General features: G+C 45.4%; 1 protein-coding gene across 1 annotated transcript in view; it reads right to left on the reverse strand.

Annotated features, from left to right (window-relative positions):
• The window catches only part of scrib (scribble planar cell polarity protein), a 66,176-nt gene extending 45,767 nt beyond the window's left edge, over positions 1-20,409 (reverse strand). Inside the window, exon 1 of the mRNA XM_056433417.1 lies at positions 19,422-20,409. Within this exon, the coding sequence (XP_056289392.1) occupies positions 19,422-19,580 (159 nt within the window). The 5' untranslated portion in view covers positions 19,581-20,409. The remainder of the gene's footprint in view (positions 1-19,421) is intronic.
• Positions 20,410-20,614: the final 205 nt, after the last annotated feature.

A 20,614-nucleotide genomic window follows, 5' to 3' on the forward strand; every position in this document is an offset into this window, starting at 1 on the left:
CCGACTGTGTTTTACGGGTCAACGGGTCAATTGGAATAACAAGCGGGAGCAGTGGGATTTAGTGTACCGCCATCGTCTCATCATTGTGTTAGTGAAACACAAATGTCTGCTCGCTGACTCGCGGAGAAACACAGTTTTGACAAGGCTGTGTGTGTGTGTGTGTGTGTGTGTAAACATTTATAGAGTGAGTTGGTGAGAACAAGTGTGCTACATTTGATGTTTTAATGAGGGCCTTTGGAGAGATGTTTGCTTAAGGAAGGGAGTGAAGCCGTGAAGGAGGATGTCGGAACAGAAAGGAGTGAGCGGAGAGGTAGGTAAAGGAGAGCCATGTCAGCAGAGGGCAGTGTGGGCTCTCAAGACCACTTCCAGGGTTACACAGCCCACCAGAATATTATTCATACATTTTATTTACTTCAAAATCAACATTAGCCATATGGTAACTGTTGATAAGTCGAGGAGGAAGTCTTTGTCTCCGTTTAAGAAAAGCGAAGGAACTAAAAAGATTAAATTGTGAGCGCCGTGTTGAATATAGTTAAGAGTCACGCTTTTTGATCTGCGCTCCGGTGCATATTTGTGTGTTCGTGTGTATCAGCGGCGGTGGGACCTCACATCATTCCAGAGGAAACTAAATAAAATGGGAATACAGACAGCAGAGAAGCAAAGTGTGTACGCTTGTGACACTCGCGAGTGAACTGTACGTTCTCTGTCGCCGCGGCCTGATGTTCACAGAGGCTGCAGTGTTCCGGTCAAGTGACTCCATTAAGCTTACGGTTTCCCTCCAATCACGCCAGCAGACGACAGACGGAGCAGGCTCCTCCCGCCCTGCTCACACACACACACACACACACGCGCACACTATCTCGGTGTTTAGTGAAACAAAAACAAGAAGGCTGAACCGACTTGAGCAGGTCACTGACAGGGGAGTTTATTTCAGATTAAAAAAGAGAAGAGGAAGTCAATCTAACATCAGTAATTACCCCAACACCCTCATTTGTTCTGTTTTACAGTCAGACGCCTCCTTTCCTCTGTGAGTGGAAGCCCTATTCACACATTCCCCAACCTCTTAATCTTGTCCCAAATCTGCCCCGTCCGCCATGTCCCCACTCTTGCAAATATCAATTCTCGCACGATGCACACAAACTACACACTGTGTGTGCGCACGACTGGAGCGAGGGGCTCGAAGAGGGAGAGAGAGGGGAGAGCACATGCTTTTGTGCTGGCCTGGACTCTTTCGGGGTCCGGGGGGAAAAAAAAAGAAAACCTCCTCCTCCTCCTCCTCCTCCTCCTCCTCCTCCTCCTCCTCCTCCTCCTCGTCGTGAAGCTAAAAGCAACAGCACCAGAGTCATTTCAAGGCCAATGCTGATGGGGTAACGTGGGCTGATGTCGCTCTGCTGATTGGCCCCAGCGTCCCCTCCCCCCCCCTCCCCCCGCGGACCACAGTTTGAAACCCAAAGTTCCCAAAAAGTCTACACATGAATGAGACCCCAACTGGTCCTCTTCCCCTCCCTCCTTCTTCCCCACATCTCTGGGTTCCCTCCATTTCCCCTGGCAGAGGGACAAAGGCCAAGCAGCCAGCCCCACACAGGGCCGTCAGTCACGGGCCCGCTCTCGGCGCCCCCCCCCCCCTCCCAGCGGCCCGGTCAGGGGATTCCTTCATTGTCCGAAAAGGGCACCGCAGAGAAGAGAAAAGGGCCGGGAATGGAAGGATGAGGACTTGAAAGGGGAATGTCGCAAAGGATAACAAAAAGCAGGAATGACTAAGAAGGATAGAGAAGGGGAGGAGGGAGAGAGCAGCGCAGAGGAGAAAAGAAAGACCGTGTGCGAAGTCGAGAGGGGAGAGCTGAGAGAAAGGGAGTGACGGAGGATTATTAATGAAGAAGAGAGGGTAAACAATGGATTCCCACAGAGTTTTGGAGACTCTGCTGCACGACTAATGGGGACAGAGACCTCAGCCACCAACACATTATCTCAACGGACTACAGCCTCTCTAATAAATGAAGGGCTTCTATTAATCCAAAGCAAAACATGCAACTCTTGTGGTCCACGGTGGCCCATAAACAGTGTGGATTACAATCCTCCCATTGGCCTCATCGTAAAACCTAAACGCTTGAAGCCGACGTTCCTCCTGCCCTCACCCACCGTCTCCCACACACACTCCCACTGTGGCTTGCAGCTCAGTTGTATTCGTCGGACAGAAATAACCACGGCGTCCACGAACACACCGGCACGACGCTGCTGAGCTGCACCTGTGTTTTCTCATGGCGTCAATCAAACACGCTCGCACGGACAACCAGCGGTAGGCGTGTGGGTGCAAGGGTCTTTGTGTGGCCGTGAAATTGTGTCTGTGTGCCATTGTAAAAAAAAAAAAAAACTACATGTGTGAGTGTTTGTGTTTCATTTTAAGTGGCACTTGCAGCCGTGACTTCCCTTATCCGGCCCCAGTGCCTCAACGGGCCACACAGAGAGAAGGGCGTGGCAAAGCCGACTCTCATCACCTCCACCTGTCCCGGTGCCTTTGATCTTTGCGGGGAGCAAACACAGCCGATGTTTGAGCCGACCGATACGCGTTCGCAGTCCTGAACTACAGGCGGCCGGATGCAGCTGACAAGAAAGGCACGGAGCGGAGCCGTAAAACACATCGCGTTCGCGGCGCTGCCTTCGTCGGTGCAGCCGACATTTGCATGATGAGAACTCTGAATGGTGGTGGAGATTTCCCGGATGTCTAAAATCAACTATCAACCGCTCAGGTTCTGTCTGAGGCGGTGGGCCTCCGAAAAAGGAAAAGCAGCCGTTTCATATTTTACGGCATCTTAATGAACCCTAATGTTGTGTATTATAAATATACATTTACATCCCCTACTAAAACACTTGTAGCACCTGGGGGAAACTCGTAGTTATGATCACGCTGGCATGAATAGTGCTCTCTCTCTCTCTCATTCCGTCTGCCCTCAGGACATCCTGTGCTTTTGCTGTGATGCCGTGTTTTTCTTAAAAGAGGACGAGTCAGGACGTCAGCGGCAGTGAGGGATCCATGTTTACAGTTCGTGTGTGTGTGTTCGTGATTGTGTGTACATGAAGGACGAGTGCTGATGAAGAAACCCATGACTGTTGAGAAAAAGGGGGGAAACCTCTACTTAATATAGAGGTCAGCGATAGATGAAGTTTCCACGGAGCGACTGTGAGGGCCACAAAGTAAACATGGTTAGTAAACAACCACAGTGACACCCCCCCCCCCCGCCACCCGCCACCCGCCTGGTAATGCTGAGGAGTTTTGTTTCGTGACAATACTCTTGTGCTTCAGTGGATCCTTCCTGAAAGCGACTCAACGAGCAGACTGGAATGTTCCACTCATAGATCCCTATTCAGCAGCCGTGTTGGTCTACAGCTGTCAACACACAACGTTAAATAAATAGAACGATCACATCACACATGTTCATGTTGAAGAAGACTCCAGCGGGCTGAAGAGGACAGAGAGAACAGGTGGACGTGGTATTGTGTTCCACTCACAAATGCTGTGACATGTGCACATTTTAAACCCATGCCCTTTTAGTTTATTTATTTTTAATAGGAATTATTAGAAAGTTGTATGCATTGTTAAAAAAGGACCGTTTTTGTTAAGTGCACCAATCTATACTGACTTCCGAGAGACAAATGCATTCCGATGGTAAGTTATGTGGCACTCTTTGTCACGCTTTCTGTAACTACGAATGGTCCTTGATCGGTTAAGCCGTTTTCAGCCGGCATTTTAAAAATAGACGAGTAATCCCCCCGGTGTTGCCGACTGTTGGGCTAATCACTGATTTGGTAAGTAAAACCGTCGCGGTGATAGAAACGCTCGCGACGCCGTGTCCACGACTTGATCAACACGAACGCGAGAGAGAGAGAGTCGGCACCGTTTCCCGGCACGGATTTGCAATCCAAAACCAAATTCAAAGCAGCAGCCGGGCTGAGAGCCTTGAACTTCATCTTTTCAAAAGCTCCAACACATGCCTGCAGTTTGCCTCCGTTCCAGGTTCCATAAAGCCCGTCTCGCACCTGACTAAAGCAATCAGAACACTTCAAAATTCAATACACTGTTTTATCCTCGAGCTAATCACTCGAAATCCAGACTGTGTGCTGTCCTGGCTCCTCAGTGGTGGAACGAGCTCCCCTCTGACACCAGGACAGCAGAAAGTCTCTACATCTTCCGCCGGAGACTGAAAACACACCTTTTCCGACTATATCTGGATTAAAACACACATTTGCGCTTCAGTGGCACTTATTGGGGTACTTTTGTAGTCGACTATGTTGAGGAAATATTACTTCCTGTATTCTTGTTGTTCTTAGTTTATACTCTAGGTTGAAATGCACTTATTGTAAGTCGCTTTGGATAAAAGTGTCTGCTAAATGACATGTAATAATAATGTAATTATCCTACTTTTACATGAAAGAAAGTGCGACTGCTGGAGGAGATGAACAGCTGTGTGAGGACGTTCCAAACACCAACACTGCCTGGAGATTAAACTGATGACTGATACCGCGAGTGTTTACAAATTCCGTGCGCGTGGCCCCGAGGTTCGCGAGCAACACTCGTTTGCCTTATACATTACGATTAGTGGACGAGGGGGCCACGCTGCCCCGATTCAGACTCTACTGCTCAGTTTCATTAATAGCCCCCGATTCTCCAGCTACGCTCTCACACAGCAGGAATGAAAGAGTCCACAGCGAGATCAGTAACTGTAGAGGAGCCCCCCCCCCTCTCCCGGACTTCATCACATGCTCTCCCATTCCCACAGACGTGACACAAACCCAGAAGCCCCATTGTTTATAGTCCACAGAGGACGTTTGGCTCTTTCCTGGACGGGCTGGATCCGGTATGCGCCGCCTGCCGCCTGCCAGCTGCACTGGAGGGGACCGACACGGCAACCGGGGGCCTCTGGCTCTGCATTTCCCCCGGGCGTGTACAAGTCATTTTCTGGTTAGTTCGGATACTGTCAACACTTATTGTGATCGCACACATTAGCGAGAGGGAGAGGACCGCTTTGGCTCTGTGGCTGCTGGTAGGGTTCTTACACATTTTGACCGATGGATTTCCAGGACTTTAAACCAAATTTCCATGACCAAACTGAAATCTCGGTATAAACATGAAACATTTAGAAAATGTTGCGTATTGAGAGCGTACGCCGGCGTATATTTTGAGCGTCTTTCTTTAAAAAATATATCAATTATTTCAAACTCGGCGTAAATGAACATGTGGTTATAACAAATTTCCATGACTTTTCCAAAACTTTGATGATTTAAGTTTTTTCCATGACTTTTCCAGGCCTGGAAATGATCATTTTAAAATTCCATGACTTTTCCAGGTTTTCCATGACCGTACGAACGAACCCTGTGCTGGAGTCAGCGTAAACAGAGAGAGGCGTTCAAAGGGCTCGGAGGAAGATGTGCATGTAGCTCCTTGATATACTTTACTAGCGAGATATTGTCAAGTATTAGATCTTTTAATAAAAACGACTGAAAGTTGTTGTGTGTGTGTTGCGAGTGGACAATCGATGCACTGTGTGTGTCCAGGTTGTGACTTCCCTCACAGGATCATGTGGCTCGGTGTCTATCGTTTTTTCCAGTAACCGTCTCAGCATTTTTCCTCTCGCAGCAGGCCTGAAACTGGTCCCTCAGGATGTAATGCTGCCCGTTGCTGACACTGTACAACAATAATTATTCCCCCAAATGTATCACAGCATTCCTTTGTTTGTCTGAGCTACTGTAGAAACATGGCTGACACCATGAAGTGGACCCGCTCCCTATGTAGATGTGAAGGGTTCATTCTAAGCCAACATATACACATGGATTCTTAGTTTTAGGTGATTATACACTCATGAAAACCTAGTTATGAATATTATATGCAAATAGATCCCCTGGAATTCCACACAGTGGTCCTTTAACCCTCCTGTTACCTTCAAATGTACCAACATCTTTTACCCCGGGGGTCAATTTTCTTAAAATTAGGGCTGTCAATCGATTAAAAAAAATTAACTAATTAATCGCACATTTTGAAATTGCGATTAATTACAAACTTTTAATCGCGATTAATCGCAATTGAAAGTTTGTTCCTTCTTTTTAAAGACAAAACTGCACACAGAGCTGTGTTTTCAAAGAGGCTCCTACATATACAGTGCCAGCGAGGTATTTAATATCGTGGATGACAAATTGTTTCTTCAGTGAAACATCAGATTAGTAAAAAAAAAGAAGTATATTGAGACCCCATTGGTCCTGTCATCTTTAACATTGAACACAGCAGAACCAGTGGCCTTGGTAACTGACTGATATTCAAATATGTCACGTTAACCCTCTGGAGGCTGGGGGCATTTTATACATTTTGCAAAAAAAAGTAAATTCACCTTTTAAAGACTTTTGCATATGACACATACCCACGTGTTATACATCAAACATTCCAGAACAATCTCAGCTCTATATATTGAGGCACATTGTCCTCGCGCCGTGTTCTCTGCTCTCTGACTGACAGGCTGCTATAGAGCCTCACATGTGAGGTGGGAGGTCCTTGTGATTTACTGAGTGATCATTGGTTGTTTTTTTCGCAAAATGTTGGCAGACAAACGGATTGACCAATCACGTTGAAGGTTTCATGTGACGAGTTCTTTCCGCGCCGCCTCACCCGACACGTCGCCCCTTCGTTCCTCTGTGTATCAGAGGGGGAGACGGGAGGAAGGAGGAGCAGGAGGAAACCCGACTGATTCATCCACGAGTTAAACTGATTTCTGCTCCTTATTTTCGCGGAGAAATAATTGTTTTAAAAACGGAAACAGTGTCAAACTAATCGCATAGATTAACGCGTTAACGCTGACAGCCCTACTTAAAATACATTATTTTTTGCATTTTTGACAATGTTGCATGTTTATAAGGCCACGGTTAGTATTTAATAACGTCGTTGTTGTCTCGTCATCGTCTCGTCGTTCTCAGACAAACGTGTTTAAATATAGTTTTAAGAAACCAAATGAACCCTGTTCTACATTCTTTCAGCTGTGCTCCTTCTCAGTATTCCCATCAGTGTTTTAGGTCCCCGAGGTTCAAGGTCCATCTTAATTAAAACACTGTTGGAATGAGTCGAGTAAAGTTCAACAAGGAGGGACTTAAATGAAGCTGGATTGGCTTGAGAATTCAGCTGAAGCAAAGACGTGTGTATCATGCATGCTTCAGTGTTTGTCTAAGTATAGTGGCGGTGTGTGGGCATCACCAACAGGAATGTGAAATGAGTAAGTTCAAGTGTGTGTGTGTGTGTGTGTGAGAGAGAGAGAGAGTGCAGCTCAGAGGGCAGGGCGAGCTCCTGAAGATTCCAGGCATGCCTGCATTTCCTTGGAAGTCACGTGCTGCAGAGCAAACACAGCTATGCTGGATTAATGACACAGAGCACACTGAGCCTCGCACTTTTCCCCAAAGTGTTTATAGTAGAGCCAAAGCATTACGAAGACAAAGCTGCGGTAAAGTTGCTAACAATGCCACTCGTTAAAGTTAGTTTTAAAATCTAGTAAATCTTTCTTAAATTAAAGATTACAAGCGGAACAGAAGTTTAGCTCAGAACATTTATTTGAGCGGTTTATTTATATATATATATACTAGGGCTGTCAATCGATTAAAAATGTTTTACTAATTAATCACACATTTTGAAATTGCGATTAATTAATCGCAATTAAAAGTTAAAAGTTAAAAGTTCATTCTTTTTAAAGACCAAACTTCACACAGAGTTGTGTTTCAAAGAGGCTCCTACCTATAAAGTGCCAGCGAGGTATTTAATATTGTGGATGATAAATTGTTTCTTCAGTGAAACATCAGATTAGTAAAAAAAAAGAAGTATATTGAGACCCCATTGGTCCTGTCATCTTTAACACTGAACAGCAGAACCAGTGGCCTTGGTAACTGACTGACATTCACATATGTCACGTTAACCCTCTGGAGGCTGGGGGCATTTTATACATTTTACCAAAAAAATTAAATTCACCTTTTAAAGGCGTTTGCATATGACACACACCCCCACGTGTTATACATCAAACATTCCAGAACAATCTCAGCTCTATTCAATGAGGCTCATTGTCCTCCCGCCGTGTTCTCTGCTCTCTGACTGACAGGCTGCTATAGAGCCTCACCCGTGAGGTGGGAGGTCCTTTGTGATTTACTGAGTGTTCATTGGTTGTTTTTTTCCCAAAATGTTGACAGACAAACGGATTGACCAATCACGTTGAAGGTTTCGTGTGACGAGTTCTTTCCGCGCGTCCCCGACACGTCGCCCTTCGTTCCTCTGTGTCTCAGAGGGGAGACGGGAGGAAGGAGGAGCAGGAGGAAACCGACTGATTCATCCACGAGTTAAACTGATTTCTGCTTCTTATTTTCATGAAAAATAATTGTTTTTAAAAACGGAAACAGTGTTAAACCGTACTGCCGCGGCTTGACACTCGGTTTGAGTGTAAAAACTTCAACGAACACCGGAAGTAAACAAAGTTGCGTTAATTGCGTTAAAATATTTTAGTGCGTTAACGCGGCCAAATTAATCGCATAGATTAACGCGTTAACGCTGACAGCCCTAATATATACATATTTGAAAATCTCTTTGAGCCTAAATATGGTCTAGTGATGTTTGACTGAACTTTTACACAACAGTGACAGAAGAAACATAATTAGAAAGCTGGTGGAAAAGAGAATTAACACAAAGAGACGCATTGTGATTTGTTGCAATTCCTCGAGTTAAAATAACTGAACTTTTCCTATAAACAATGCTCCATCTATGAACACTTGATGAATCGCTCATCAGATTCAGCTGTTATGGTGTGACCGTGCTGTCAACGGACTCTAAAAGCAGAGCTCAACACAAGAAAAAGCAAAGGAAAGTGTTACGTAGCGAGACCAAAACATATTCACAAGATTTAAAAAGTAGACAATCGGTGCATTCTTGCCGCACTGGAGATGAAAAGATGTGCTGGGGGGGCCGACCGACAGACTAATATGCACACACACGCAGACATGTCCTATTCTACAGAGCAGCTACTGCTTTGTTTGTTATTGTTCTCGGGCATGAGCGTGACACATGTACGTGTGTGTGTGTGTGGGTACTGCTTTGTTGTCTCCAAAGAATCCCCCGGTGCTTTCTATTGTCCGCTCTCGTCTCGTCTCGCAGTCGAACACACGGACATTCACCCATCAGCACCCATATTAAAAGCCTGAAACTGGTCATGTGGCACGACACACACACACACACACACACATTCAACCTCATATTGTTATTTCTCAATAACCAATTAACAAACCATCACAGGGTTCTTACACATTTTGACCGATGGATTTCCAGGACTTTTCCAGGACTTTAAACCAAATGTCCATGAACCAAACTGAAATCTCGGTATAAACATGAACAATTTAGAAAATGTTGCGTATTGAGAGCGTACGCCGGCTTATATTTTGAGCGTCTTTCTTTAAAAAAAGATATGAATTATTTCAAACTCGGCGTAAATGATGTGATTATAACACATTTCCATGACTTTTCCAAAACTTTGATGATTTAAGTTTTTTCCATGACTTTTCCAGGCCTGGAAATGACCATTTTAAAATTCCATGACTTTTCCAGGTTTTCCATGACCGTACGAACCCCGACCATGACCGTGTAACTTTATCATCTCCCAAGTCCCTCACAGCTGAAAAAGATGCTCCCAAATTAGAACTGAAGCCTTTTCCCACACAGGTGAGCCAGGCCGCTTTACAGTCTCAGTAGCAGTACATTGGAGACTTCCTCATACAGAATTCACAAGGACTCAATGTTTTCTCTGTGGTTTTATGCAGCTGTGTTGCTTGGGGGGAATAGTTCCATATGGCATGTCAGTTCTGTCAGGGATACAAGAATGTGGTGGAAATTACTGTTATTTATCTCTTTGTAATCTTTCAAACGGGATTGCTTGATTATAAATTGACGGAAAACTGCTTTCACTTTTGCACTTCATATATAATGATGACACACTACATAAATCACAAGATCTTCATCTTCAGGTCAAATAGGTGCGTCACAATTCTGTATGTTAATACACACAAAGCTTTGCCAAAATCAAAGCACATGTTAGACAAGACAAACCAGCAGAGAACTGCGGCACAGAAGAGATGGGAAGATTAAAACATGGCACACCTAGAATCATTTAACGTATTCATTCTTTCGGGAATTTACGCAATTTATTCCATGGGAAAAAATGTGTGGACGTTAATGCTCTTCTCCAGAGCTACCTGTGAACGGGCTGTAGAACACACTCATCTGAAACACTCATCAGTGAAAGTTACAGCTTTCATACACACCGGCATGTTCAGCAAAAGGACACCACAATCAAGTCGAACATGCTTCTATAACCTTCAGTGATTCTGGTTAGTGCGAGGCAAAATCAATAACGTGATCAATCAGGAGGAGAGATAGACAAAGCAATTTAGATAAGTTGAAAATGCTTATTCAGTCAGTGATAACTGTGTTGGGAAACTTGAAACGCTGAGCTTTGCAATCGGCCCCCGTCATAGCACAGTACATGTACACTACCGTTCAAAAGTTTGGGGTCACTTAGGAATGTCTTTATTTTTCAAAGAAAAGCACTTTTTTCAATAAAGATAACATTAAATTAATCAAAAATACACTCTATACATTGTTAATGTGGTGAATGACTATTCTAGGTGGAAACGTCTGGTTTCTAATGAAATATCTCCATAGGTGTATAGAGGCCCATTTCCATCAACTATCACTCCAGTGTTCTAATGGTACATTGTGTTTGATAATCGCCTTAGAAGACTAATGTCAGATTAGAAAACCCTTGTGCAATTATGCAAGCACAGCTGAAAACAGTTATGCTGGTGATATAAGCTGTACAACTGGCCTTCCTTTGAGCTTGAAGTTTGTAGAACAAAATGAATACTTCAAATATTAATCATTATTTCTAACCTTGTCAATGTCTTGACTATATGTTCTATGAAATGTTCAATTCATTTGATAAAAAGAAGTGTGAGTTTTCATGGAAGACACGAAATTGTCTGGGTGACCCCAAACTTTTGAACGGTAGTGTATTTGTAGAAAATAACCCACTAATGGAACCAAATGTGTTCCCTCTGGAGGCCCGTAGATGAGAGGCAGTGAGTTCCTGTGAGACAAGTGAAGAGTCCTCAAGTGGTGTTGACACTGCTGTCATCGAAGTACACACTGCTGCTGCAGCCACGAGTGTTTTACTGGACGACTTTATCACGAGTCTTGACCTCTTGGGCTTAACTTTCCTTCATGGGTCGGTGGCACATCGTGTTCAATAACAGAGAAACAAGGTGGTTTACATTAGTTACCGTAAACTCCATCGGTCGAGAGACACTGGTCGTCTTCTATGGGAGAGGCGGGGCGAGGAGCAAAACAGACACGCTTGTAATTGGAGGGAGTGTGGCAGCTCGGGCGTAAACAACAATAAAACACACGCAGATTTCTTCGCAAAAACCTCCCGTGACTCAGAGTCCCGGCTACGAAACAAGCTCCCGAGTGGAGATGCTCTCACAAAAACAGGGCATTCCACGGCTCACTTGATTATTTCCCACTTCCTGCTCGCAGGGACACTCCCAACGAAAAAAGAAAAATGGACAAAAGTGCTCGAGCAGAACGGAGCTCTGTGTGCTTCGGGAAGCAGCGAAGTCCTTCGGAACCGGCCACCTGTTTCCAAACCGCGTGTGAAGGCAGAGCGGCTCTGTTGCGGCAGCTGTTGAGTCGATGAGGCGGCTGCTAATTGGTGACATTCCAACTCCGATGGCTGAATGCGAATTAAAACGAGAGTTTGTGGTGAGTGGTTAAACGCCGCTTCTCCGTCTTCAATGGCAGTGTGTGGCCAGCAGATAAGGGCAGCATTTGTTTGCGGTTGGTTTAATGCCATCCCAGATGACCTTTCGGCCTCCGGGCGGGGACGTCAGCACCCTGGCAGGTCGGCCTCAAAAGCACCGTTCGTGCGACCGACTGCGGTTCCTGAGCTGCTGCTCAGCAAACGATTTGGAAGAGGATCCGATTCGAAAGAAATATCACAATTGAATTTAACCAATCCAAACTTTATAGACGTCAATAAGTGGCCTAAAAATGCTGCTGAAAATGTGTGAATGCAGAAGACAAACGGTTTACTGAGGCAGAATACACATCTGGCGCAAGCTGACCTCATCCCGCTTTCAGGATGTGAAATAACAAACCTCGCACTCTGCCATTATGTATGTCTGTGTTTACCAAGTCTTCTGGACAGGGAGCCAGTCTTACCAGGGTTTTTGTTATTTACTTCTTAGGACAAAACCTGTGCCGTATTATATAGTTCAGAGTACAAAAAAAAGAATCTGAGTTGCAAGTGTAAATTATTATTCGTATTTAAAAAGAGAAATCTGTATTCTTAAAGCCTCCTGCATGCATCCAATCATAAACATACCAAAAACTGTCAGAAAACTATTGTTCTTGTCGCCATGATTTCTACTGTACGACCAACAGTCACATGGTACATCTTTATTTGTCGACTTAAGACAAAGATGTTTTGCTCAACTAAGGTAGAAAACGTATATTGATGCTTAAAAGCCATTAAGCAAATATGAAAATTGGCCACCGGCCACTTTTTGCATTTTACAATAAATAAATTATTTCTTTGCATCTTAGTTCAAAGATTTAGGTGTGCCGTCCCCTGATCCTGGATGAAGGCAGGCGTGCTTCCTTAAGCTCTGAGATTTCTAAACACAGACTGCTGAGAGGATAAAATCAACACATAACACAATGGCGCCCCCAAAAAAAACAGAAATGGGGACAGCGATGCAAAAAGAAAGAGAAAGAGAAAGGCGTCACCTTGCACATCTCGTCTCTGTGTACTTAATGCCTGTAGCCAGCAAAAGCTCCTGTCCTATCACAGTGCTCCAGCGGGGCACGCAGAGCAGTCACACTCTCCCCAACTGCAAACAGCTGCAACAACTACCAACGCCATCAATTATTCACCGGGGCTTTGCCTTCTTGTTTACCTTTGCAGCTGGCAACCAAGGCCACAGGCCGCGGAGGGCGGTGAGAAACAGCGTTCGGTCAAAAGCACGCTGCCGAAAGAAAACTAGGGAATCATTGGAGCGTGTGTCATGTGACCGGGAAATGCTCCTATGCGGGAAGTCAACAGTGCCGCACGAGGTTGAGCCGACAACAACACAACAGCACGTAGAGATGGGGATTTTAAAGCAAAAACATTATTCTATTCAATCATTCTACGACGATTAATCTGCTCGCACTCATTTGCGACTGTTTCTCTATTCTTGAAGACGTGAAAAACGTCTGCACATTGCCCAAAAGTACATGCCAATCACATTGCCTGGTTTTTCCAATACAAACAATCCAAAATCCCCAAAGTATTCAATTAACAATGATGTCTAAACGACATTTCAGCTGCTGCAGAATGACTGGGAAAACAAATGATTGACCAACAAACGTACACTACCGTTTGGGGTCACTTAGAAATGTCTTTGTTTTCAAAGAAAAGCACTGTTTTTTCAATAAAGATAACATTAATCAAAAATACACACTATACATTGTTAATGTGGTAAATGACTATTCCAGGTGGAAACGTCTGGTTTCTAATGAAATATCTCCAGAGGTGTATAGAGGCCCATTTCCATCAACTATCACTCCAGTGTTCTAATGGTACATTGTGTTTGCTAATCGCCTTAGAAGACTAATGTCTGATTAGAAAATCCTATGCACTGTATACACATAGAAGAGAGGCATATTTACTTGTACAGAATTATCCATACCACGTGTAGCCATAGCGACAACGTGTTTGTATTGGAGGGTTGACATCGCCCTCTTTACATTGCTGCCATTTCCCAGAAAGAACACATGACTGCTCAACGGGAAAGAGAGACAAGGAGGGAGGGAGGATGTGTGTGTGTGTGTGTGTGTGTGTGTGTGTGTGTGTGTGTGTGTGTGTGTGTGTGTGTGTGTGTGTGTGTGTGTGTGTGTGTGTGTGTGTGTGTGTGTGTGTGTGTGTGTGTCCAGTGAGATAGTTGCTCTGTGACCGCTTCTCTCCCACCTGACGCTGCATGTCAGCCCTGCCTCTGGTGGTCATGGTAGGACGAGAGGCCCAAACTCCACCTAGAGCCCCAGAGGAACGAGGGGTGTGGGGTGTGTGTGTGGGGGGGGGGGGGATCAGTGGAGATCAGCTCAGCACCCTGATCACTTCCTCCAGTGGAGCTCCCCCCTTCTCCTGTTAATCCAGCTCCGGAATGAAATACACCCCCCCACACCCCCCCCCCCACCAGATTGGGGGAGGGGGGGGGGCAGGATGTGAGACCAGCTGGTCATCAGCTCAGACAAAGAAACCTGCTGAATGTGCTTTTGCATCAAAAAGAATCTCTCACATCGCTGTTTCTTCACGGCCTCACGAGCTCTGGGTCACTTTTCAGTCTGATTCCTGTGGAGGAGGCCGGTTACAAACTTACTCCACCTCGGTGTTCTTCATGATGAAGGCCTCTACAATCAGGGCGGGGGGGTGGAGTCATTTTCATCCACAAACTGAGGAGATCTTATAGTCGTATGGCCAAAATACATGAATACAAAACACTGGAAACAAATCCTACTAAAGATGTGGACTGGAGCGGCAGCATCTCCGGCTTCAACGTGCTTTACAGGAAGTAGCAGGAAGTGAGAAAAGAGGTGCGCCAGAGGAACAACGTGGTTTTACCGCAGAGAGGCCAGTGGCAGGTGTAATCTATCTTTGGTCCTCGTCTGGAGAGAAAATACAAGGTTCTTCTCTAAAGTTAACTGGAAACTCTATTAATCCTTTATTAAGATGAATAGATGGCTGGATCACCATTCATTTTCATTATGCTGAGCCATGTCATCCTTCTTGAGATAAAAAATAATAAAGACTCATAAAATAAGGACGTCAAAAATACAACACTTGACTGTTTCAGCTTGGGTAAACAATGGCAGACCAATTTCCATTCAGCAGGAGCCGAGTGAAGGGGCTTAATTTGGGTTTCTCTTGACCCGAGGCTGAACCCACACAAGGGAGTCAGAATTTAAAAAGCCCTTCGATTTTTATCAGCGCGTTTATGTGCTCAAAAAGAAACCCAAATGGCGGAGCCCAGAGGAAACGTACACCGAGACACACTCAGTGTGTTTACATGATGGTATAATTCGAATCTTGCTTTAGTCGGACTATGCTATATTTTGGGGGATCTGCTATTATCCCAATATACATGGCAGTGAGTCATTCGAATCATTGGCCGAGAGCATGTCATATCCGATACGATAGGTGGCGCTGTTTTCATTACAACTCGTGGTGATACAGCCATTTCCGCTTGACCTCTTCATCACCACCAACAACAACCAACAACAACAACATCAACATTTCGAGAAAGATGGCGAACAGAGAGCAAGGCGAAGCTACATCCCTCTACTATTCTGGCATGATGTTAATAGTGACATTATCGTCTCTTTCGACTCTTTCGACTTCCGGGTCACGACATGGGAGGGAGGAGGGCGGCGGGATCTCAAACATGCGCAAATACGCAAAGTCCAGTTCCTAATCCAATTCACCGTTACATGCCGCGATAGTCGAATTATCAACCGGATCGGATCAAGTTATCCAGGGGTGTTAATCGGATCGTAGTCGGACCGCACATAGTCGAACAAAGGTGTTCACATGAAACGGATCATTCGATTTCAGTCCGACTAAGACAGATATTCGAATGCATGTAAACACGGTCACTGGCGTTTACAGAGTGTGTGTGTGTGTGTGTGTGTGTGGGGAGGGGGGGTCACAACTGAGATGCTGAGGGGCATTTTCATGGCCGGGTAAATCCCTAATATGCCCTTTAGCCACAGAACTCTCAGCACACACACAGAGGACACTTGTGACAGCTGAGGATAAAAAAAAAAGATTTATCACTTAAACTTAAGCTCATATATATTTTTTTTCCAGACCAAACGACATTCTAGCAGTGTAACTTTATTTAGTTTTTAAACCGGTCATTCAAAGATCTGGTCTCCGATAGTAGTTGTAGATTTCCTCGCACCCCAGATATCGGATGAAGCAGTTCTCATATTTCTGGCCGTGTCAAGTGTTGAGGCAGGAAACGATTACTGCAAAATATCGAGTGTACCTGGAACATCCTATGAGGTAATAGTATCGGGAGCAAGAAACCTGTTTCGCAAAGTCTGATGGGGACACACCCATCGGGGATTTGTTCCCTATTTCAACAATGGAAAAACTAAATAAGACCAAGTGAATACACTCAGTGTGCATGTCCCCTTGTCGGGCGTTTTTGGGCTGCTGTCCACTGCACCTGCAGTCCAGCCGGTGGCTTTTCAGCAGGTGTAACTGACCTGCGCCCGATCTTAACGGTGATCATTTGAGTCACGATATGCATGCGGACTTAATGTACACCTGGTCAGAGGCAGTGCACACGGGAGCCAGACATTGGATATGAGGGTGAGGGGCCATCAGACTTGTGAATGGACTTCTTTGTAACCCGGCATGGGACTTAGGAGTGGCTAAAAAGATAGCTCCCTCTTCTTCAACATGATGTTTTGAGGTAGGGGGAGAAGTTCAGATTGCAAACTACCCTGCTGAAGTGAAAACACGGAACAAGTTTAGGGAAATACCGATTTGATTGTGGGGAATGCACCTTTAGCCAAAGTACCACAAGCAATTCGTCAATAATTGACAGAAAGACCTGATCAACCAGCTCCCTCTCCCTTTTTGTCAAATAATAAACATGGCTGCTTTATAGTCAAACTACATTAAAACTCAGAAACTAAATGCTCCAGAAGCACACAAAAAAGACTCATTGCAGATCATCTGAGATTAATTTTTCTGCAATCCAGCATTAAGGGCTAAGGATGTCTGGACATGAGGGGAATTCCTGCACTTACAAAGGTGTTCTCAAAACTCATACTTAATGCTGCTATTCCGTGTCGTATAATCCCTGCCTGGATAACATCCCACCCTAAAATCAAACTGTAAATGGTCTTTGTGTGGAAAATTAAGATATCATTACTCAGAGTATAATCTGAGATTGGTGGGCAGCGTGGTGGGGGTGAGTCCCAGCAAACCTAAGAAACCATGAGGACGTCTAAATCTCCATCTGTTCACGATGGTAAACCCCAAGCAGTACGATCCAGAACGATCCACCCAGCAAGCGACACTAAATACTACCATGCAACACTCGTGCTTTATTGATTATTACCTTCGCATTGAAAATGCGGAAGGTTATGTTTTGATCGCCGTGTATTTATTTATTTATTTATTTCTATGTGTGTTATTCGCAGAACTCAAAAAGTATTGAACCGAATCGCATGAAATTTGGTGGGATGATTGGTTATTATCCGGGAACCAGTTGATTAGGTTTTGGGATCGATCGGGTCAAAGGTCAAAGGTCATGAATAGGTCAAATCTTCTTGAATCACATGGAATTTGGTGGGATGATTGGTTATTATCCGGGGACCATTTGATTAGATGTTGGGATCAATCGGGTCAAAGGTCAAGGTCATGGAAAGGTCAACATCTTTTTTTTTACCATAGCACGATACATTTTTGTCCAATTGGCATGCAACTAATGCCAAAATGTTCATAATTCAATGCCCAATCTTGTGATATGCGAAGGTATGCGCTCTACCGAGTGCCCGTTCTAGTTATCAATGTATAACATCTTATTGGCTGTGTGTCATTGTGTGAAATGTTACTACAAACAGATGTGAGACTGACAGGTCAGTCCACAGACTCATCTCTGACGTAAATATACAGTGACAGGCAAAGAGCACACAAACGCACAAAGATATTCAGACCATCACTCATGTATGGGTTCATTGTGGTCATCATACCGTCAGTGGCCTTGTTCCCAACCCTGTATGGGCCTGACCTCTCAGACTGAGGACCAGAGAGGGCCCGTGTGCTTCGTGTCCGCACGCCACGCATTCACCAGGACCGCACGAGACGTCACGTCGACGCGCGTTTATGTCTCCCGGTCGAAGCCAGCGGCGACTGTGGCAGTCAGTCGTCCGCGCGGAAATATTCGGGCGTATCTCTCACTCAGCCGTTCGGGGGCCGTGCACCAGGTACACGGCGGACATGTGACAGGTATGAACGAAGTGGAGGGAGATCAACGTCTGGAAGAAACGCCTCGTCGGGCAAAGTCGGCCTCAGTTTTATGTGCCACAGATTGGCCATAATAACAACACTGAAGATGGGTTGAATGTTCAGTGGAAAGAAACAGTGAAGCGCAGAGCCAAGTTTGTGTCAACTAAGTAGTTATGCAGTTATAACTTAGTTATAACTTAGTTATAACTCAGATGTAGGATAATAACCTAATAATGTTTGTAAAAACAAAAGGATTGTTCAAAAACACAAATGCATCCATTAGAGGCAAGAGGAAGAAATGTTTGTGAATTACAGAGGAAAACAGGCAGTCCTGTCAACACTTTACCTGTCTTGCGTCGCCCCTTGTCTTGTGAACGGTCTTCATCAGTGAACGTGCCACTTGCCCCGTTCACAACGAGGCTAAAGCCATGAAACGTGAGAGACTGACAATGTCTACTGACCAGTCTATTCATACCAACTCTGCTGCATCACAGTCAGCCCCTTGTTCCGATCATGAACAATGCCTTGAACTGGAAGAATTGAAAGTCGACCAGGCGAGTGCTTTGTTCCACATCTCTGGAGAACTATCGGGAAAACGGACCGACCGCAATTCCGCTCCCCTTAAAATAAACTCTTTGGCCGTGCAAAGAGGACTTTTCTCATTTTTCACATCGTGGGTGTGTGGGTTGCAATTCATTCCCCGCGCACCTTCCCACACAGAATCCAATCCAACTGGCCAGTGATGGCTTTACTCAAGGCAACATGTTGTGGGCCAGCTGTTTTGGTAGTCCCTCCGAACATGCAGCATATCCACCCTCGGAATAAAACATGTCTATTTAAAGTCACACTTGTTAATCAAGCATCCATGGATTAACACGACCATGCAAAGATTAACTGCATTACCCAGTTGTGACATCAAAAACTCAAATGTGGAGCTGATGTTGTCGTTTTTAGACATTGCTGAAATATAATAAACTTGTAAAAAACCAAATGTAGTCCACATCTGTCATCAGTGTATAATGCTGTTACAGCACTGCAGGGCCAACCAATATGCAAGGAAGCAGGTACCGATTCTGAAAAGCTAGTACCTGGCAGGTGATCATGCGAGCTATCTCACCCGAAGTGACCTGTTATTATTCTGCTCAAGTGTTTGGCTCTGCGGGCATACATAAACGTGGGTGAAACCAGGACACCATCCAAGTCGGTAACAACTAGGTTATATCGCAACTTGTCAGGGGCATCATAAACATTGCTTTTTGACACAGAGGGGGGGCTCTCGGTGTGTAAACTCATGCGTACCTTTGGTAGCTCTTTGAGTTGGTTGGCGTCGAGCAGAAGCTCTTCCAGGCTCCGGCTGTAGCGGAACACCTCATCGGGGACTGTCTGCAAGTTGCAATGTCGCTTGTCCACCGACTCGACGTGGCGGTTGCAGCGCCACAGGGGGATACACTTCAGCATGTCCGGCCGCCGTGGGGGATTTGGTTGCCGGTGCTACTGAAAACCCCGCATCGGAGGGTGAAGGTCGGCGGGAGAGATGATATATGTTGGCGGGGCTCACTCAATGTCACACAAAAAAAACACTCGCTGTGTTCCCACGACGATCCTAGAAGGGAGGCCGAAAATCCACTTAAGAGACACACAAAATAATCCTTTTTTCGACCCGTTCGCGTTATTCCCAGTTTCAGTTCAGCGGCGTTCAGGGATCTTCAGCTTCGTTCCTGGCGTCATCCACCCCGGAATTACAATTAACATAAAACAATAAAAGAGAACTCCCGCCTGACTCAAAGTGTTTCCTCACTTCTTCGCAGAGACGGTTAGCTTGTTTTCCTCACCGCCACATCCCTGTGCGAGACCGAGGATCTGCCGTGGCTAACTGGGAAAGAAACAAGCACCCAACTGTCCAACTCTGCATCAACGGTGCTTCAATTAGACGAGTCATGAGTGGTGACCGCTAAAACAACCACTTGACTTGGGTTACAGGTGAATAACGACCGCAGGGCAGCTCACGTAAACACACGGAGAGAGTCAGCCGAGATTAACCCGAGTAGCCTGTGGCTGCGCAAGGATGTGCTCGTCCTCACCGGCTGTGTTGTTAGTAGGCTAGTTACTATTAGCTAACACCGCCTTTGTGCCTAACTGCTGTGAGCTAACTAACGTAAATCCAACGGACGTTGCGTAGAGCGCTTTCTTCACCGGCCAAAGGTGTGTAATGGTAACGTCAACAGACGTGAGATAAACGGCCCAGTGGCTGTTTTAATGCAACGGAGGTATTAAAAAAAATGCCAGCAGCGATAGCAGGAGCTTCAGCAACAGCCGCTCATCCCTCCCCTTGGTGAGCCGAGACAGGCCGGGTTGTCGTGTGGGGGCTGGGCTAACTTTGATGTGGAGCAGGAGAGACCACACGCTAGCGTTACTGGCGCCTCTGAAGCGGTTAAGTGGCTTTATAGCGCCATCTAGCGGCGGTGTGGAGAACATTTGTCAACGGAAAAGAT

Source organism: Pseudoliparis swirei, chromosome 16, assembly GCF_029220125.1.
Source record: "Pseudoliparis swirei isolate HS2019 ecotype Mariana Trench chromosome 16, NWPU_hadal_v1, whole genome shotgun sequence".
In the NCBI taxonomy this organism is placed as follows: Eukaryota; Metazoa; Chordata; class Actinopteri; order Perciformes; family Liparidae; genus Pseudoliparis; species Pseudoliparis swirei.